This window comes from Magallana gigas, chromosome 1 (assembly GCF_963853765.1).
Source record: "Magallana gigas chromosome 1, xbMagGiga1.1, whole genome shotgun sequence".
NCBI lineage: Eukaryota > Metazoa > Mollusca > Bivalvia > Ostreida > Ostreidae > Magallana > Magallana gigas.
This window is the reverse complement of record NC_088853.1, coordinates 52,896,459-52,910,281: the sequence shown is the minus strand read 5'-3', so window position 1 is coordinate 52,910,281 and position 13,823 is coordinate 52,896,459. Positions and strand designations below refer to the sequence as shown.

The 13,823-nt window shown below is 33.2% G+C and overlaps 1 protein-coding gene across 1 annotated transcript; it reads right to left on the bottom strand.

Moving 5' to 3' along the window:
• Positions 1–11,583: 11,583 nt before the first annotated feature.
• On the bottom strand, positions 11,584–12,985 carry LOC117680319 (beta-1,3-galactosyltransferase 5). The gene is given in 2 exon segments (XM_034447750.2): positions 11,584–12,199; positions 12,201–12,985. Coding segments are annotated over 2 exon segments (909 nt in total). The 3' UTR covers positions 11,584–12,075.
• Between the last annotated feature and the right edge of the window lie 838 nt (positions 12,986–13,823).

Genomic DNA, 13,823 nt, shown 5'->3' with positions numbered 1-13,823 from the left:
AAATCTTTACAGACAAGGCAACCCAGTTTACATCAGATGTAATGAAAGAAGTCAGCAGGCTACTGCCATTGAAACGAGTTACGACAACTCCCTACCACCCTATGTGTAATGGTCTGGTGGAACAATTCAACGGCACTCTTAAAGAAATGCTGGCAGGTGCCAATGAAAAGACAAAGTAAACAGCTCACGGCATTTACAACACCAGTCGGTTTATTCCAGTTTACAACTATGACGTTTGGGTCAGTAAATGCCCCAGCAACATTCAACAGACTTATAAAAAAGCTACGTCAAGACATGGATGACGTAGACAACTTTATTGATGATATTATTGTGTTCACCGACACTTGTACGAGTAAAATCCAAAAGGAGAACAGAATTACAAAATGCATTTTGAAGAAAAAAATTAGAGCTGATCTATAGATAGCAGTGTTATTAAACAACTGAAATGTACTGATTCTGGGTTTTTAATCAATGTATTAAAGTTGACACTTTCAATTGATATTTTGATCAGTCAATACAGTGCTGCAATCCTGAAAGTTGACAAAATTATCCTATCCCATTCTGTATCTTGTTTCCTATTTACCATTTAGAAGTCAATCCTATCCTATCCTATCTGGTTTATCCAAAAATAGGATTCAAAAGAACAAAACGACATGTTCACAAACAAGAAGGACGCTCTATCGTGGAAATCCAGAAACTTCTCAGGACACATCATGGATGAAAAGTATCAAGACAAGGACTCTATAAATTATTGCAGCATGGGGCATAACAAGGAGGAATTCTATGCTAAACCGTGGGAAAATTCGACATCTGCATCAGCGCTGTATTCATATGTGGAAGTGTCAAATCAATGAACTGACTGCTTCCGAAATAAAGATGAAATTAAGGAATGTGTTTGGTTTCGATGTGTCCTTGTCGACAATCAACACCGTGAGGAGAAACCTTGGCTGGACGAGCAATACAGGGAAATATTGCCATCAGATCAGTCACGCCAACAAACGGGTAAGTTATTTAGTCGTAGTCCTTCTTCCGTCATGCCGATGTATCAATATACACAATACAGGCAAAGCTTTGGCAAGAACAGACCAATCCTTTGGTTTCGAGTTAGGCCGAGATAAGAGGTATTCTTTGCATTTATACCTGCTTTATCATTAATACCAATTTTATTATATAAAGTCATCATAACTTGAACAATCTGAAAACATTAATTTCATTTTTATGTTGTTAATAATGATTTTTTTAATTACATTGTACAATTCAGTGCTCTTTATATTGATATTTCTTTGTTTTAGTTACAAAGATGAAATCCCAAGAGGATGACCGACAGACTTGTTAATGCAGTCATTGCAAGTGAAGGGGGGGGGGGGGGGGGGGTGGAGAAGTCTTCTTGGCCACTTAGAGAAATAGAAGGTGCAGGGTTAATGTAAAAAGTGCCTTCTTGATAAAACTTTCTATTGTATTGATTCATAGTCCCTTCTCCAAAGGAAAGGGGGTATACTGTTATACCCTTGCATGTCTGTGTAAACAAATGTTCTTTAATATTTTCTCAGCAACTATTTATCGCAGCTGCTTAAAGTTAGAACACTCTAATTTAAATTTAATATTTCTTCAAATCATGATTCCTGGAGCAACAATAGGGTTTTAAAAAAATTTCATAGGAATATTTAGGCCAAAAATAAATATGCGTGTGTTTCCTATTTTATCAAATTAAATAATAGGGTAGGTAGGATGGGTTTTTTTTTATTGATCGTTTAAGTATTTTCCTGCAGGATAACCTCCTCGGTCTCGAAATGTTGTTTGAAATATAAAAACCTAGGCTAACGCCTCGGCTTTTATATTTCAAAATAACATTTCTCTACCTCGGAGGTTATTTTGCAACATTCACGAAAACTCGTACTTTATTTCTTAAATATAATATAATACTAACATATATATAAATATATATTATGATAATGAAGTTTGACTTTATATTTGTGCTCATGCACTGTGAACAGGCTTATTATGTTTACTTATCTATGCAAGCACTGCGCGCATAAAAAAGCGACTCAAAATCATGGAAGATGCAAAGTAAATTGTCCTGTCAATTTGATGTAATAACTCTCTAAAACTCATGATCCAATGTCATAAACCCTTAGCTACAGTTTCCGGCATTATATGTTCAGTCATAGGAGCGAACTAATAAATGTTCATACGGTGGTTCCATGTAAGTATCCCTGACTAGGAGCATAAGTAATGCTTTTAAAGCAACAATAGAAAAATACATTTACATGTGGTATAAATGGTCTGCACAGCCTTGGTATGTTATAGAACAGATGACATGAAAAAAATAGCCATTTTATGCCTTAATATGCTTTATATAAAATCTTGTATATCTTGTGTATTTTCATTTACTGAGTATAAACATTCAATTTACTTTTTATGATTCATTGTAGGGGCCTGCAATACCTACTATATATATTTAAGGGACAAGGAGAAAGAACACACCCAGAGAAGCAGACGCCAAAGCAGAAGACGGGAAGTAAGTAAATCTTTTTAAATTATGTAAAAGTTAATAGCATAGAACTAAGTTTAGAAGAAGGGTAAGTTCTGAACCTCAAGTCTAATTAAGACATGAGTTATTATTCAGGTAATGTAATGATATTTCACAAAGTATTTAACCAATAGACCTGAAAATTAATAGGGTTTGTCCTTTAATATACCAAATAATTGTACAAAGTTTGATAAATATTTGTGCACTCGTATAGGTTGCGCAAGGGGATAAAAAGTATTCAAATTTGAACACTAGCTGCCTCCTCAGTCTTTTTCAAGAAAAAGAAGGTCATTATTCTGGACTTTTATGTCACTAATGAATATTGCTTATAGTATTACATTTATTATATTACTTTCTTCATTATTGTTCATCAGTTATCGCAGTCTCTTTTAAATTTCAAAATTGTAATCCAATCAAACCCAAACCTGCCTTGACATCTAAGGTTAATTTTAATAAGGCGCAAAGAATGTGGGCGCTTAAGATGTAGATTGGGCAGGAATCTGGGCGCACAAGGAGAGTGAAAATTTCATCAATTAATTTTGAATATTTTTCGAATTATAACCGTTATTTGGTTTCTGTTGGATGTGGAATGAGTGGAAAAATATTTGAAATGCTAAAGGTTTTATTATAATATGGGTCTAAATATAGCAACACGATGCAATTCATGCAAAATCCTACTTATTTACAACTGTTTTTAAATGATTTTGTTGTCTCTGGGTCTTCTCTCCACAACTTTGAAACGTGTAAAGGTAACATATTTCAACATTAAAAATGTCGCATTTTAAAAAAAAAGATGGAGAGATGACCCAGAGATGACTAATTATGTACTTTTCAAATTATTTTTTGAAGGATAAAAAACAAAGTCCATTGATATGACAGTGGTGTTTCAAACAGTACTTTATAGAGCATATATTGACAAGTCTCCGTGGCTCAGTGGTTTCGTCCTGGATTTAGTGAAAACATACATTCAGCGTTTTGGGTTCAAATCCAACTGGTGGTCTTTTTAAAAAAAAAATAAACTTTTTTGTTTTAAATGTATGTTATTATAACATGATGTTGAATTATAATATACCGGTATATTTTAATTTGTTTTTATTGATTTCTAGATCTGCTGTATGAACACTATAAAAAAAATCTTTTCTTATTACTAGTTTTTTAGGATAACACAATATAACTTCATTTAATAATGTTTTCATTAACATTTCCAACTAGTTATCGGTTTACCTCTCATTGCCATTTTTTGAAAGCTTTGTGAGTTTTTTAATAACCGGAATAGCCATGTACTTCGACTCTCAACATAAAATATTTTTGTGGAAACCTGTACATAGCCTTTCGAGGTTATAGACATTTAAATCCCAATTGATTCGTGTCGAGGATTCCTGCAAACTTACAATCTTGTGCGCTCACTTTCTTTAGTTAACTGAGTGACGCAGTAACCTTGAATGAATAGTTTTAAATCTTTCTACATCTGTAATTCTAATCTTAAAAAGTTTCTTATTGCAAAATAATCAAAGATAATGACATGGAAGGACATAGTGGCATTTTGTTACCTTTCCCAATAATTCAGTGTTACATCAAAAATATACTTAAATTGATTACCAAATAAATGTTTATTATATTATATCTTAACATTTCAATATCATTTTTAGAGAGCAGCCAGGCTGAAGAAAACATTAAAGAGTGTAGGAGAGGACAAGTTAGGAGATTTTGACAAAAAGAGAGTGATGAAAGTTTTCACAGGAGACTACATGTCGTCTGAGGAGAGTGAGGAGGATGAGGCCGGGGAGTTCTCCCATTTCAGTGTACGACGCCTGCCATGGCAGAAAGAGGCCTTCCAAACTCTGAAAGACAGGCTAGAGGAGATCCATAAGGAAAGCCTCACCCCCCAGCATAAGCGACAGCTGAAAAAAAGAAAGCTGGCGACAACATCGTCAAGAAGGAAGGCCCCATGAGGGATGCCCAAAGTTTGTGAGGAGAGATGAGGATGCAGAGTAATACAGAAAATTAGTAATTATAAGAAATGGGGGGGGGGGGGGGAGGAGGAGACTAAAGGTTTTTTTCCAGCAGTTTTGAAATTAATTTATGATTATTTATTTTATTTTCATCAATTTTGTTCATGCGTGGATCCAGGAAATTTATCAAGTGAGTTTTAAGGTCAATTTTAAGGCATATTGTCTAAAAAAAAAAATTTTATTTTAATTTTCAATTTTTCTATTTGCCAATGTAAAGAGATGGTCAAAACACTGGATCCACGCATAATGTGTTATATATATATATATATATATATATATATATATATATATATTTGTTATTATGATGTATAAAAATATATGTTTAATTATAGATATGCTATTTATTATTTATTAAGCATGATATAAGGCATGAAAAAGATATTTGTATTTATTTTTTTGATATATTAGTGCCTTTTAATTAAATAGTAGCTGATTGATTTTCTTAATAACCGTCATAATAGTAGCTTATGTTTTTTTTCATATTAAGTACAATGGTAGCTTGTAGCAGAGACATAAATAACAGAGATTGGCAACTGATCGAAATCTCGCGAAATCTTGCGGTCCCTATTGTAAAGTGTTCCCAGTTTAAATTAGTATATCTTTCTAATAAACAATAACATTGAAATATAAACAGCTAAAACCTATTGCCAAAACATTCAAAATATCATATTTTCTTGAGTTTATGTCTTATAAATAATATTAAAAGAGGAGTTTTTGGAGGCAGTTGACTACCCGTCATCCGAGATTTCGCTGATGTTTCATAGCTGGCCAATATTCTTTCTATATATTACGGTAATCTTATTTTTCAATTTTTTGTATATATTTACATATATTTACATTTGAAAAAGACAAATCGTTCAGAACTGTTAACATTACCGAGATTTTAAGTTTACAACAGTTCAAGCGATTAGCACGTGCCATGATTATTGTGACGTCATAAAAAAGTTCATAAAGAATTGAACGTTTTTGCTATTCTATAGGTTTGTATAAGGATACATATTTGCAAATGTAAATATAAGATGACGGACATATATATCTTATTTCGAAACAAAACAATGTACGTTATTGATATCAACAACAAACGGACTCGCATATGACAATTGTTACAGGTTTGATTTATTAATATAAACCCCGTCGAGGGTTCCGAGTTCGTATAATTATATATATTGTGGGCACAGTGATAGTGGTTTAGTACAGGCTGATAAATATGATTGAGAGTCCTGTCATGTTATCCGATAGTCACATGTTAGAATATACATGCAAAGTCAGAAAAAAGGGCACATCGTTCGCGTATAATGAAAATGACATATAGCCCTATAAACCTATAAAAGTGATACGCCTTATCTTTAGTTAGCTACTCTGCAAGAAGTTGTCGAGGACAATGACCGCCGTAAAGTTGGCCTTTCTAATTTGTGCATACGGTTCGACGATCCTAGTGCGGTTCTCTGACGGGGTTGCGCTAGATGCGTCGGGTAGGACAGATATCACATGATATACTTATTTCAGTTGTTAAATCAAGTGAATCAGAGAATTTTACAGCGATGTGCAATGAAATGAAATAACCATGTAATATTTATTGAAGCAGATAAGATCTCATGAAGTTTTCATTTAGTTTTGATCATGTTTGAGCCAGTAATTTACTTTATTTATAGATGGGCAATGCTGCTTTTAAAATGGGGAAACTCCTCAAAGTTTGGGCAATTTTAATACAACAATGTTTATATCATTAATTATATAGATAAACTACAATCATAAAAAAATGATTGTTTTAAATGCTCACAATATGTGTCCTGACTTAACACCAAATGTATCATGGATTTTACATCTGATTATACTAAAAGAAAACATACTAAAACATTAAGATAACGTCGGGATTCAAAGCTGATCTTAATTTTCAAATATGTTTCAGCCTGATTTTAGTTAACAAAGTACTAAACAATGATCCTACTTTCAGGACTCCACTCTGACCACTTGCAATGTTCCTTTTTAGACGGGGTCACGTGACTACGCGTAAGAAAATAGTGCAGAAAGTTTTCATGCATTTCAGTAAATATGTGTCATAAAACCACGCATTAAATCTTTTTAAGCCCTCTATGTATAAAAGAATTCTATTTAGAAAATAAAAAAAATAGTTTTATTGATCAAAAATGTTCTTGCTCGGGTTCAAATGTGGAATAAGTTACTTAACGGAATGCACAGCGCCGTTGGCGGTTCAGTTGGTGTACGAGCTCATTAATCAACAGAAGAGGTTGATGGTGGAATCAAAATTAAAGTTCCCAAACGCAATGTGCCATTTTTGAAAAGTTGTGAATTTTATTTTGACAATCTTTTACCTGAATACTACCAAACTTCATGCGAAAACCGAAGTTAAAATCGGGACGTGTTTTACACAGATGTTTTACAAATTAAATAGGTGTTTCATTGGCGTCCAGTCTACTTGCGGTATGACTGATTTTCGTCTCTAAAGGAATTTTGTACAGAGAAAATAAAAGCAAGTCTGAATTTGCCTTCTCGTTCGTTGGCTCTTTATTTGATTAAACTGAATCAAAATTTTAAACAATGCATTGTAAGCAAAATCTATAATAGATTATACATTTTGGAAGACTTATACATCATAATATACTTCTTATATACCAAGTTAAATGTTAATGTTCATATTTTCCGGCTTAGTTGGAATCAGGCTTGGGGTGAATTACATTGTAAAATAATGCATTACATTACCATTACTTTATGAATTAGGGCATTAAACGAGATTTTATGGTCAAGATCTAGTAAATGATTCTAGAGTGTTTTTTTGATGCTAGAACCATTATGACGTCATAATTAATTTCAAGAATCTTTTTTTCCGTACTGTACGGCTTTAAAAGAATTATGTAGAAAATTTAACAAATTCTTGACATTCTATGTAAAATAATGGGAAAAGTTATCCCGATACCTATATTCAATTTGACATCAATTTAAAGAGGAGGTCAAGAGCTTGTTTAATTCCGTTGGGGGGGGGGGGGGGGGGGGGGCTGTAGGCATTCTAGATATATTTTATTAGTCAAAAATGGAAAAAAAAACTCCGAAATTTGTAAATCAATTCCTTCATATTTCATTGAACATGACCATTTAAAACATGATTTTTCATTGTGTTTACCAAACATTTTAGCCCCGGTACACCCTATCAAACAAAGCTTTTGTAATGAAGCATCATTGAAAGAATTTATATCTTAAATTTTATGAACTTGTAGGCACCTTTCATTTACTAGATCTTGACCTTATGTTTACAATAATCCAAGCAATAAGCGCGTTCTTTGATCATAGTGATGTCACGAAAAAATTCATACACTCTAGAACGTTTTCGCTATTCTATAGGTTCATATATTAAGGAAACATATTTGCAAATGTAAATACTGTTTGAATAAACAGTAATCTATATGATGTCCATTCATATTTCAATTCTTGAACGTCGCTAATCTGACTTTTGATCTTAATTTTTTTTTTACCATTACAAAGACAAATTTGCGAATGAATAGTAGAAAAACTTATATATCCCCTGGATAATTAAATCAAATATCTCAAAAAGACCGAATTCTTGAACCGCACACATCGTTCTTATAGATCATAAATATGCCTTAATTAGGTATTCAATCAATATTTTATAATAATTGATGAAGTGGATGCATGTATTGCTTGTTCATCCTCAAGTATTTAAATTTTAACTATTTAACTATGACCATAAAAGTAATTATTTGTCGCTTATGTCTACATTATTTAATAAGTTATAGCATTAGTTTCCGTAGTACATTATACGTACATTATAATGATATTCACAGTACGATCAGCAATGCTGGCTTTCGTGACAAACCCCCGACGGCAAAGTAAATAAATCCGACTCCTCAAACTGATCAAAGACTCCCCTGATATAAACTCCGCTATTTTATTAATGAGTGTTTGCAGGAATTGTTTACAGGAGAGAACAAAGAAGACCCACTGGTGTCAGTAACATTTTATTTTTAGACAAACACTTTAAATAATTCAATTCAATGATCATCAAATTGATTTAGGGTTATGTTTCACTTAAGATCGATCTATCTTATCAAGACTTGTTGATTTGCGCATAAATGCATTTGTTATAGTGCAGTTATACTATACATAAGAATGAAACATCCAGCTACGTATTCATCTCAAGAAAGGGATAAATTAAACACTTTTATCTCTTAGCTGAACTCAGATCTTGTTAAGGAATTCCGTAACGAACGGCTGAACTGTAAGCGAGCGTCTACATAAGACACGCAAGTAACACCCTATATAAGACGAATGAATTCGTCCATCAGATTTATAAAACTTGGCTTATGAAATTAAAAAAAAAAATCATGGCACTGTAGTTCTCATTGTTAACATTCCAGACCGAATTTTAATCTAAACTTGTGATTTTATTTACTAATAATATTTCATCATCAAATATTAACAATTAATATTTTACTATAATTCACAATTTGTTGCTTTGATGAGCAACCCCTTCCCCCTCCCCCCCTCCCCCCTTTGCTTGCATATGGCAGAAGACAAGCTGAAACGCAATGCCAGATATTACTATATACCTTATATATATATATATATATTTCTTTTTTCCAACATGGTTTTGGCCTTTGAAAGTTAGAAAATAGAAAGGCTGGACTGCATATTCCCCCCATTTTTTGATAAATAAAATAAACCCACACACAGAATTGATCCCGGTAAAAATTATCAATACAGGAAATGAAACTAAAAAAAATATAGAAATTCATCTTACACTCTGAATGAAAAAAAATGACACTATAACAAATTAAAGTGTCAACCATCTCAAAAATACAAATTCAAAACAGAGAAACACGGACCTCTAAGAAGAGTCACAATTGGGCATGTCATAATCGAGGTAAATGTCATAATAGGGAAAAAAAATGAAAAGTCGATGATTTGGTTTGTTTGTGATGGTCAAAATACAAACATAGTGCCAAAACGACCATCCATTACATTGGAAGTAGGATTAGGTGCCTAGGAGGAGTGAGCATCCTCTGCTGACCGGTCACACCCGCCGTGTTGCCTTTTAGATCTTTCTAATCGTTGTAGATTAATATTTTTTAATTTGATTATGATAAGACTATCTTAACGATATTTGCTTTATTATCTCTCTTAATGCAGAAACTACCATGCATATTGCATATACATATGCACATTTAGTCTTGCCTAGTCGTATTTGTAGCTTGGGCATTTTGATAAAACAGAAAAAGATCTTGCCTAGTCGTATTTGTAGCTTGGGCATTTGGATAAAACAGAAAAAGATGCAAGCGTTAAAGGGAATGTCTCCAACAGAATGCTATAATCATTAATATAAATATAAAAAATATCTCTCATTTACATTGTTTTGCGTTTTTTAATAAGTTATAACATTAAACCTTTATCCTTACCAATTGGCAATCATTGTCAGTTATATAGTTATATATAGTTTTACATCTTTCTTAATATGTGTGGTAAAAATGTCCAACAGATAATTTCAGGGGTTTATGATATTCAATAATAGTCTAACAATATTTACCCATGCTGTTGTAGAAAGTTCCGTGCTATTTCATTGATCTATCATTTTAATTGTAAATTTAAGAAATGAATAAGTCATTTCATGAAGGTTTATTAACAAACAGATTGTAAATTTGCTAGGAAAATTATTCTATTTGGTGTAAATAAAAGTTTAGTTTGTTTGAGATCTTCTAAAAATTCTATGTTATCCATATTACGACAGAAATTTAAACAGAAAGCTATTTATATAGCCAGTAATCACCACCAGCTCAAATTAATTTTGTACCTTTATGGTGACATTATGGAATTTCCACGAATGCATTACACCCGACAATAAATCAAAAAGTGATATCTAATATTGCAGATACATGTACTATGTACACTTAAGTACATTTCATTTACGCAAAATGGATATCAACAAAGGTAAAAAAACTTGAATGAATTTAAATATTTTCATCAATAATACAGTGCTTTTGCAACCTAAGTTTAACAATAAAGCTTTTAAACTATTGAGTTGTATAGTTCATACCTCGCTTATTCCTATGAATTGAGCAACACATTTTGTCATAAAGTTTGCTCTACGGGATGATTGTGTCTGTGAAAAGCATTGGAAGATATTCTTGCAAATGCATTGATTTGAGACTACATTGGTGGTTTTTGTTTGAACTGTGAAACATTCTGTAGACGAAAATAAAACGAGTGTCACAATCCTTATCTTAAATCCAAGGCAGGAGTATAAAAGGAAATGGGAGGAGCTAAAATTTTGAAAATCACTTATTTCTTGATATGTTGACTAGAGCAGAGAAATTTTGAAAAGTTTTACCATGTTCAATTTTTTTAATATAATAAAATTTTGCATGATTGTACCTCTCCATCTCATACATCTATACATTAAAAATGAAGCTTTGAAAAATTATTTTAATACCAAAATTCATACTATTTTCATCTGAAGTGATAAGATTTCAAATTTCCACTGCTCTGCATAAGGAAGTTTGACCCTAGGTCAAACGAAATCCTAATTAGCAGATCAGAAATGTCAACAAATAGAACCATGTGAACAGAGAAACAAGTGAAATAAGTGACTTAATTTATTGATATGCCTTGCAGCAATGATATATTATGTTTATAATTATACCTGTGTAACGATCCCTTATTATGAGTCATGTTCAGCTTTAAACCAATCTTCATATCTCTGGACTATCCCCCACCCCCCCCCCCCCCCACCTAAAATATATATAGAAAAACATCTTGGTCATCTCTCTATCCCTTTTTTTAAATATCAGCCTATTGTATGTTAAAATATATGCATGATTGTATGTTATCTTCACACGTTTCTAAAGAGTTTTAGCCAGTTTCCACGCCCTAAAATAACCAAATAACGATCAGAATTTGTTTTTTTTTTCTTCAAAATAATCTATGAAATTGTACGTCTCCCTGTGCACCCAGGTGTCTGCCGATTATACATTTTATGAGCCCACTGTTTTTCTTCTTATCTCGCAAAAAATATTGATAACTGTGGTCCTTTTATTATGTTATTAGATACGTCAATACGATTCAAAAAGATAAATTAATGTATGAATGATTGATACAAAAAGATAACTCCTGTTGATAAAGCAATTCCCCTATCACTACGTTACTCATAAACAAGGCAGAAACTTTCAGCACAAATTAATTCGGATTGATGATTCTTGGCTCAAAATCATACCCTACTCTTATTTTCCTTGGTGAAAACGTTCAATGGCCAGTTTTCAAAAACAAGTAAAGCATAATTTACAAACTCTTATATATTAAAGAGTTTAGAAACGTTCGCAAGAAGTATTTAACAATTTCATTATAATAAATAGTCCTTTTGACTAAATTATGCATATGAAACAGATAAAACATACAAAATCAACACGATGCCAGTTGAACTGCAGATCGGCTTTAGTGTTTTTTATGTTTTATACTCTATTTATCAGTTAATACAAGCTTGAGTTTATCTTACTTATTCCCGATACATTAATAAATAGATCGTTCCCTCATATAATAGTTTCCGTGTATGCTTTGGTGTCTATCTGCAATCACCGCCTTCCACATAACGTCCAATTCTTTGTCTCTTGCAGGCATTACAAGATATTTACACTTTCTTGTAACATTTCAAGCCTTCTGGGTGCATAAATGTTAAGTTTCCTCGAAAATTTTCGTGTATCACATTTTTTACTCGGCTTGGAAGCAATCCAAATAAATAGAAGTCATCGACCCAGAAGAATGGGGCAGTCAACACTGCCTGGTAAAGGGCTGGAATTAGGTCAGTAGATATAAACACTACAAACCCGCTACAGTATGTGTCGGGGTACGTGTCACGCCCTTTATAAAACCATTCACTTACAAACCACTTACTGGAAGGCTGCCTTATGATTGGCATTGAAATTGGATTTATTTTGTTACAAAACATAAATCGCTTTCGCTGTTTCTAGAATGAAAAATCTTCAAAAAACTTGAAGAAATTAACAAATGCATCATCGTCAATTTTGATGACTATTTCTGCATTCATACAATTTTCTGTGATCCATCGATATCCCATCACTCCTTTATTTGTTAGATTTCTATAAGAGTCCACAAAATCACCTTGTATGATGTCGTGGTACTTTTTATTCTCACTCTTTAACAGTTTTGTCGCTGTTTTATTACTCGTCGTACCAACCAAGAATATCACCTGCAGGTTTTCGGGACTATAATGGGAACTATTGAGCCAGGTTCTCCTCATTTCCTTTCGTCTCCAGAAATTCCCAACAGAAGTGTGTACCATAACAAGAGCAGATATTTTTTCGTATTTCCTGCACATATTTCGGTTATTTATGAGAAAAGGTGTGTAGTATTCCGGAATTGTCTTGGTCTTATCATGTTGGTTTTGTCTGTTATTTGTCATTGTATGTTTTCCGCCCTAATAAACTACATGTGTTTTGTGTGACTGATTTCTGACTAACTTTTTGGACAGAACAGTGGCGACGAGGATTAAAGTGTCAAGATGACAGCAGTTTTCGGGAAAATAGATTCTTTTGAGGAGGGCAAAGAGACATGGGAACATTACTGTGAGCGTCTGGGACATTATTTCATAGCAAATGGAATCGGTGACACCGAAGAGGCGGATAAAAAAAAGAGGCGGTCTATTTTGCTCAGTGTGTGTGGCAGTAAAATATATAAGCTGATGAGTGACCTATTAGCACCAAATAAACCAGGTACGAAAACTTTTGATGAACTTGTAAAATTAGTGCAAGATCATTATGCACCCAAACCCTCGGAAATAGTCCAAAGATTCAAATTCCATAATCGTTTTCGCAGACCAGGAGAGTCTGTGGCCTCGTTTGTGGCCGAATTACGTCATTTAACGGAACATTGCAATTTTGGTGCGGCTATTGAAGTGATGATTAGGGACCGTCTGGTTTGCGGGATCATGGACGATAAGATACAGAGACGCCTGCTAGCGGAGAAGGATTTGACTTTAAAGAAAGCATATGAAACTGCAATATCAATGGAAACTGCAGCGAAGGGAGTACTTGATCTACAGAGTGGAACTCCACATGCTGAAACTGTAAACAAAGTGAGTGATGGTGAAAAACCACAAAAAGACAAAAGTAGCATAAAGTGTTATTATTGTCACTTGTTTGGACACTTTGCCGCAGAGTGTAGGAAAAAGAAGGCCGACCAAGTCGCTAATCGGGGAAAAGGAAGAGGAAACTCGAGAGGCAATTTTTGGAGTAACAAAC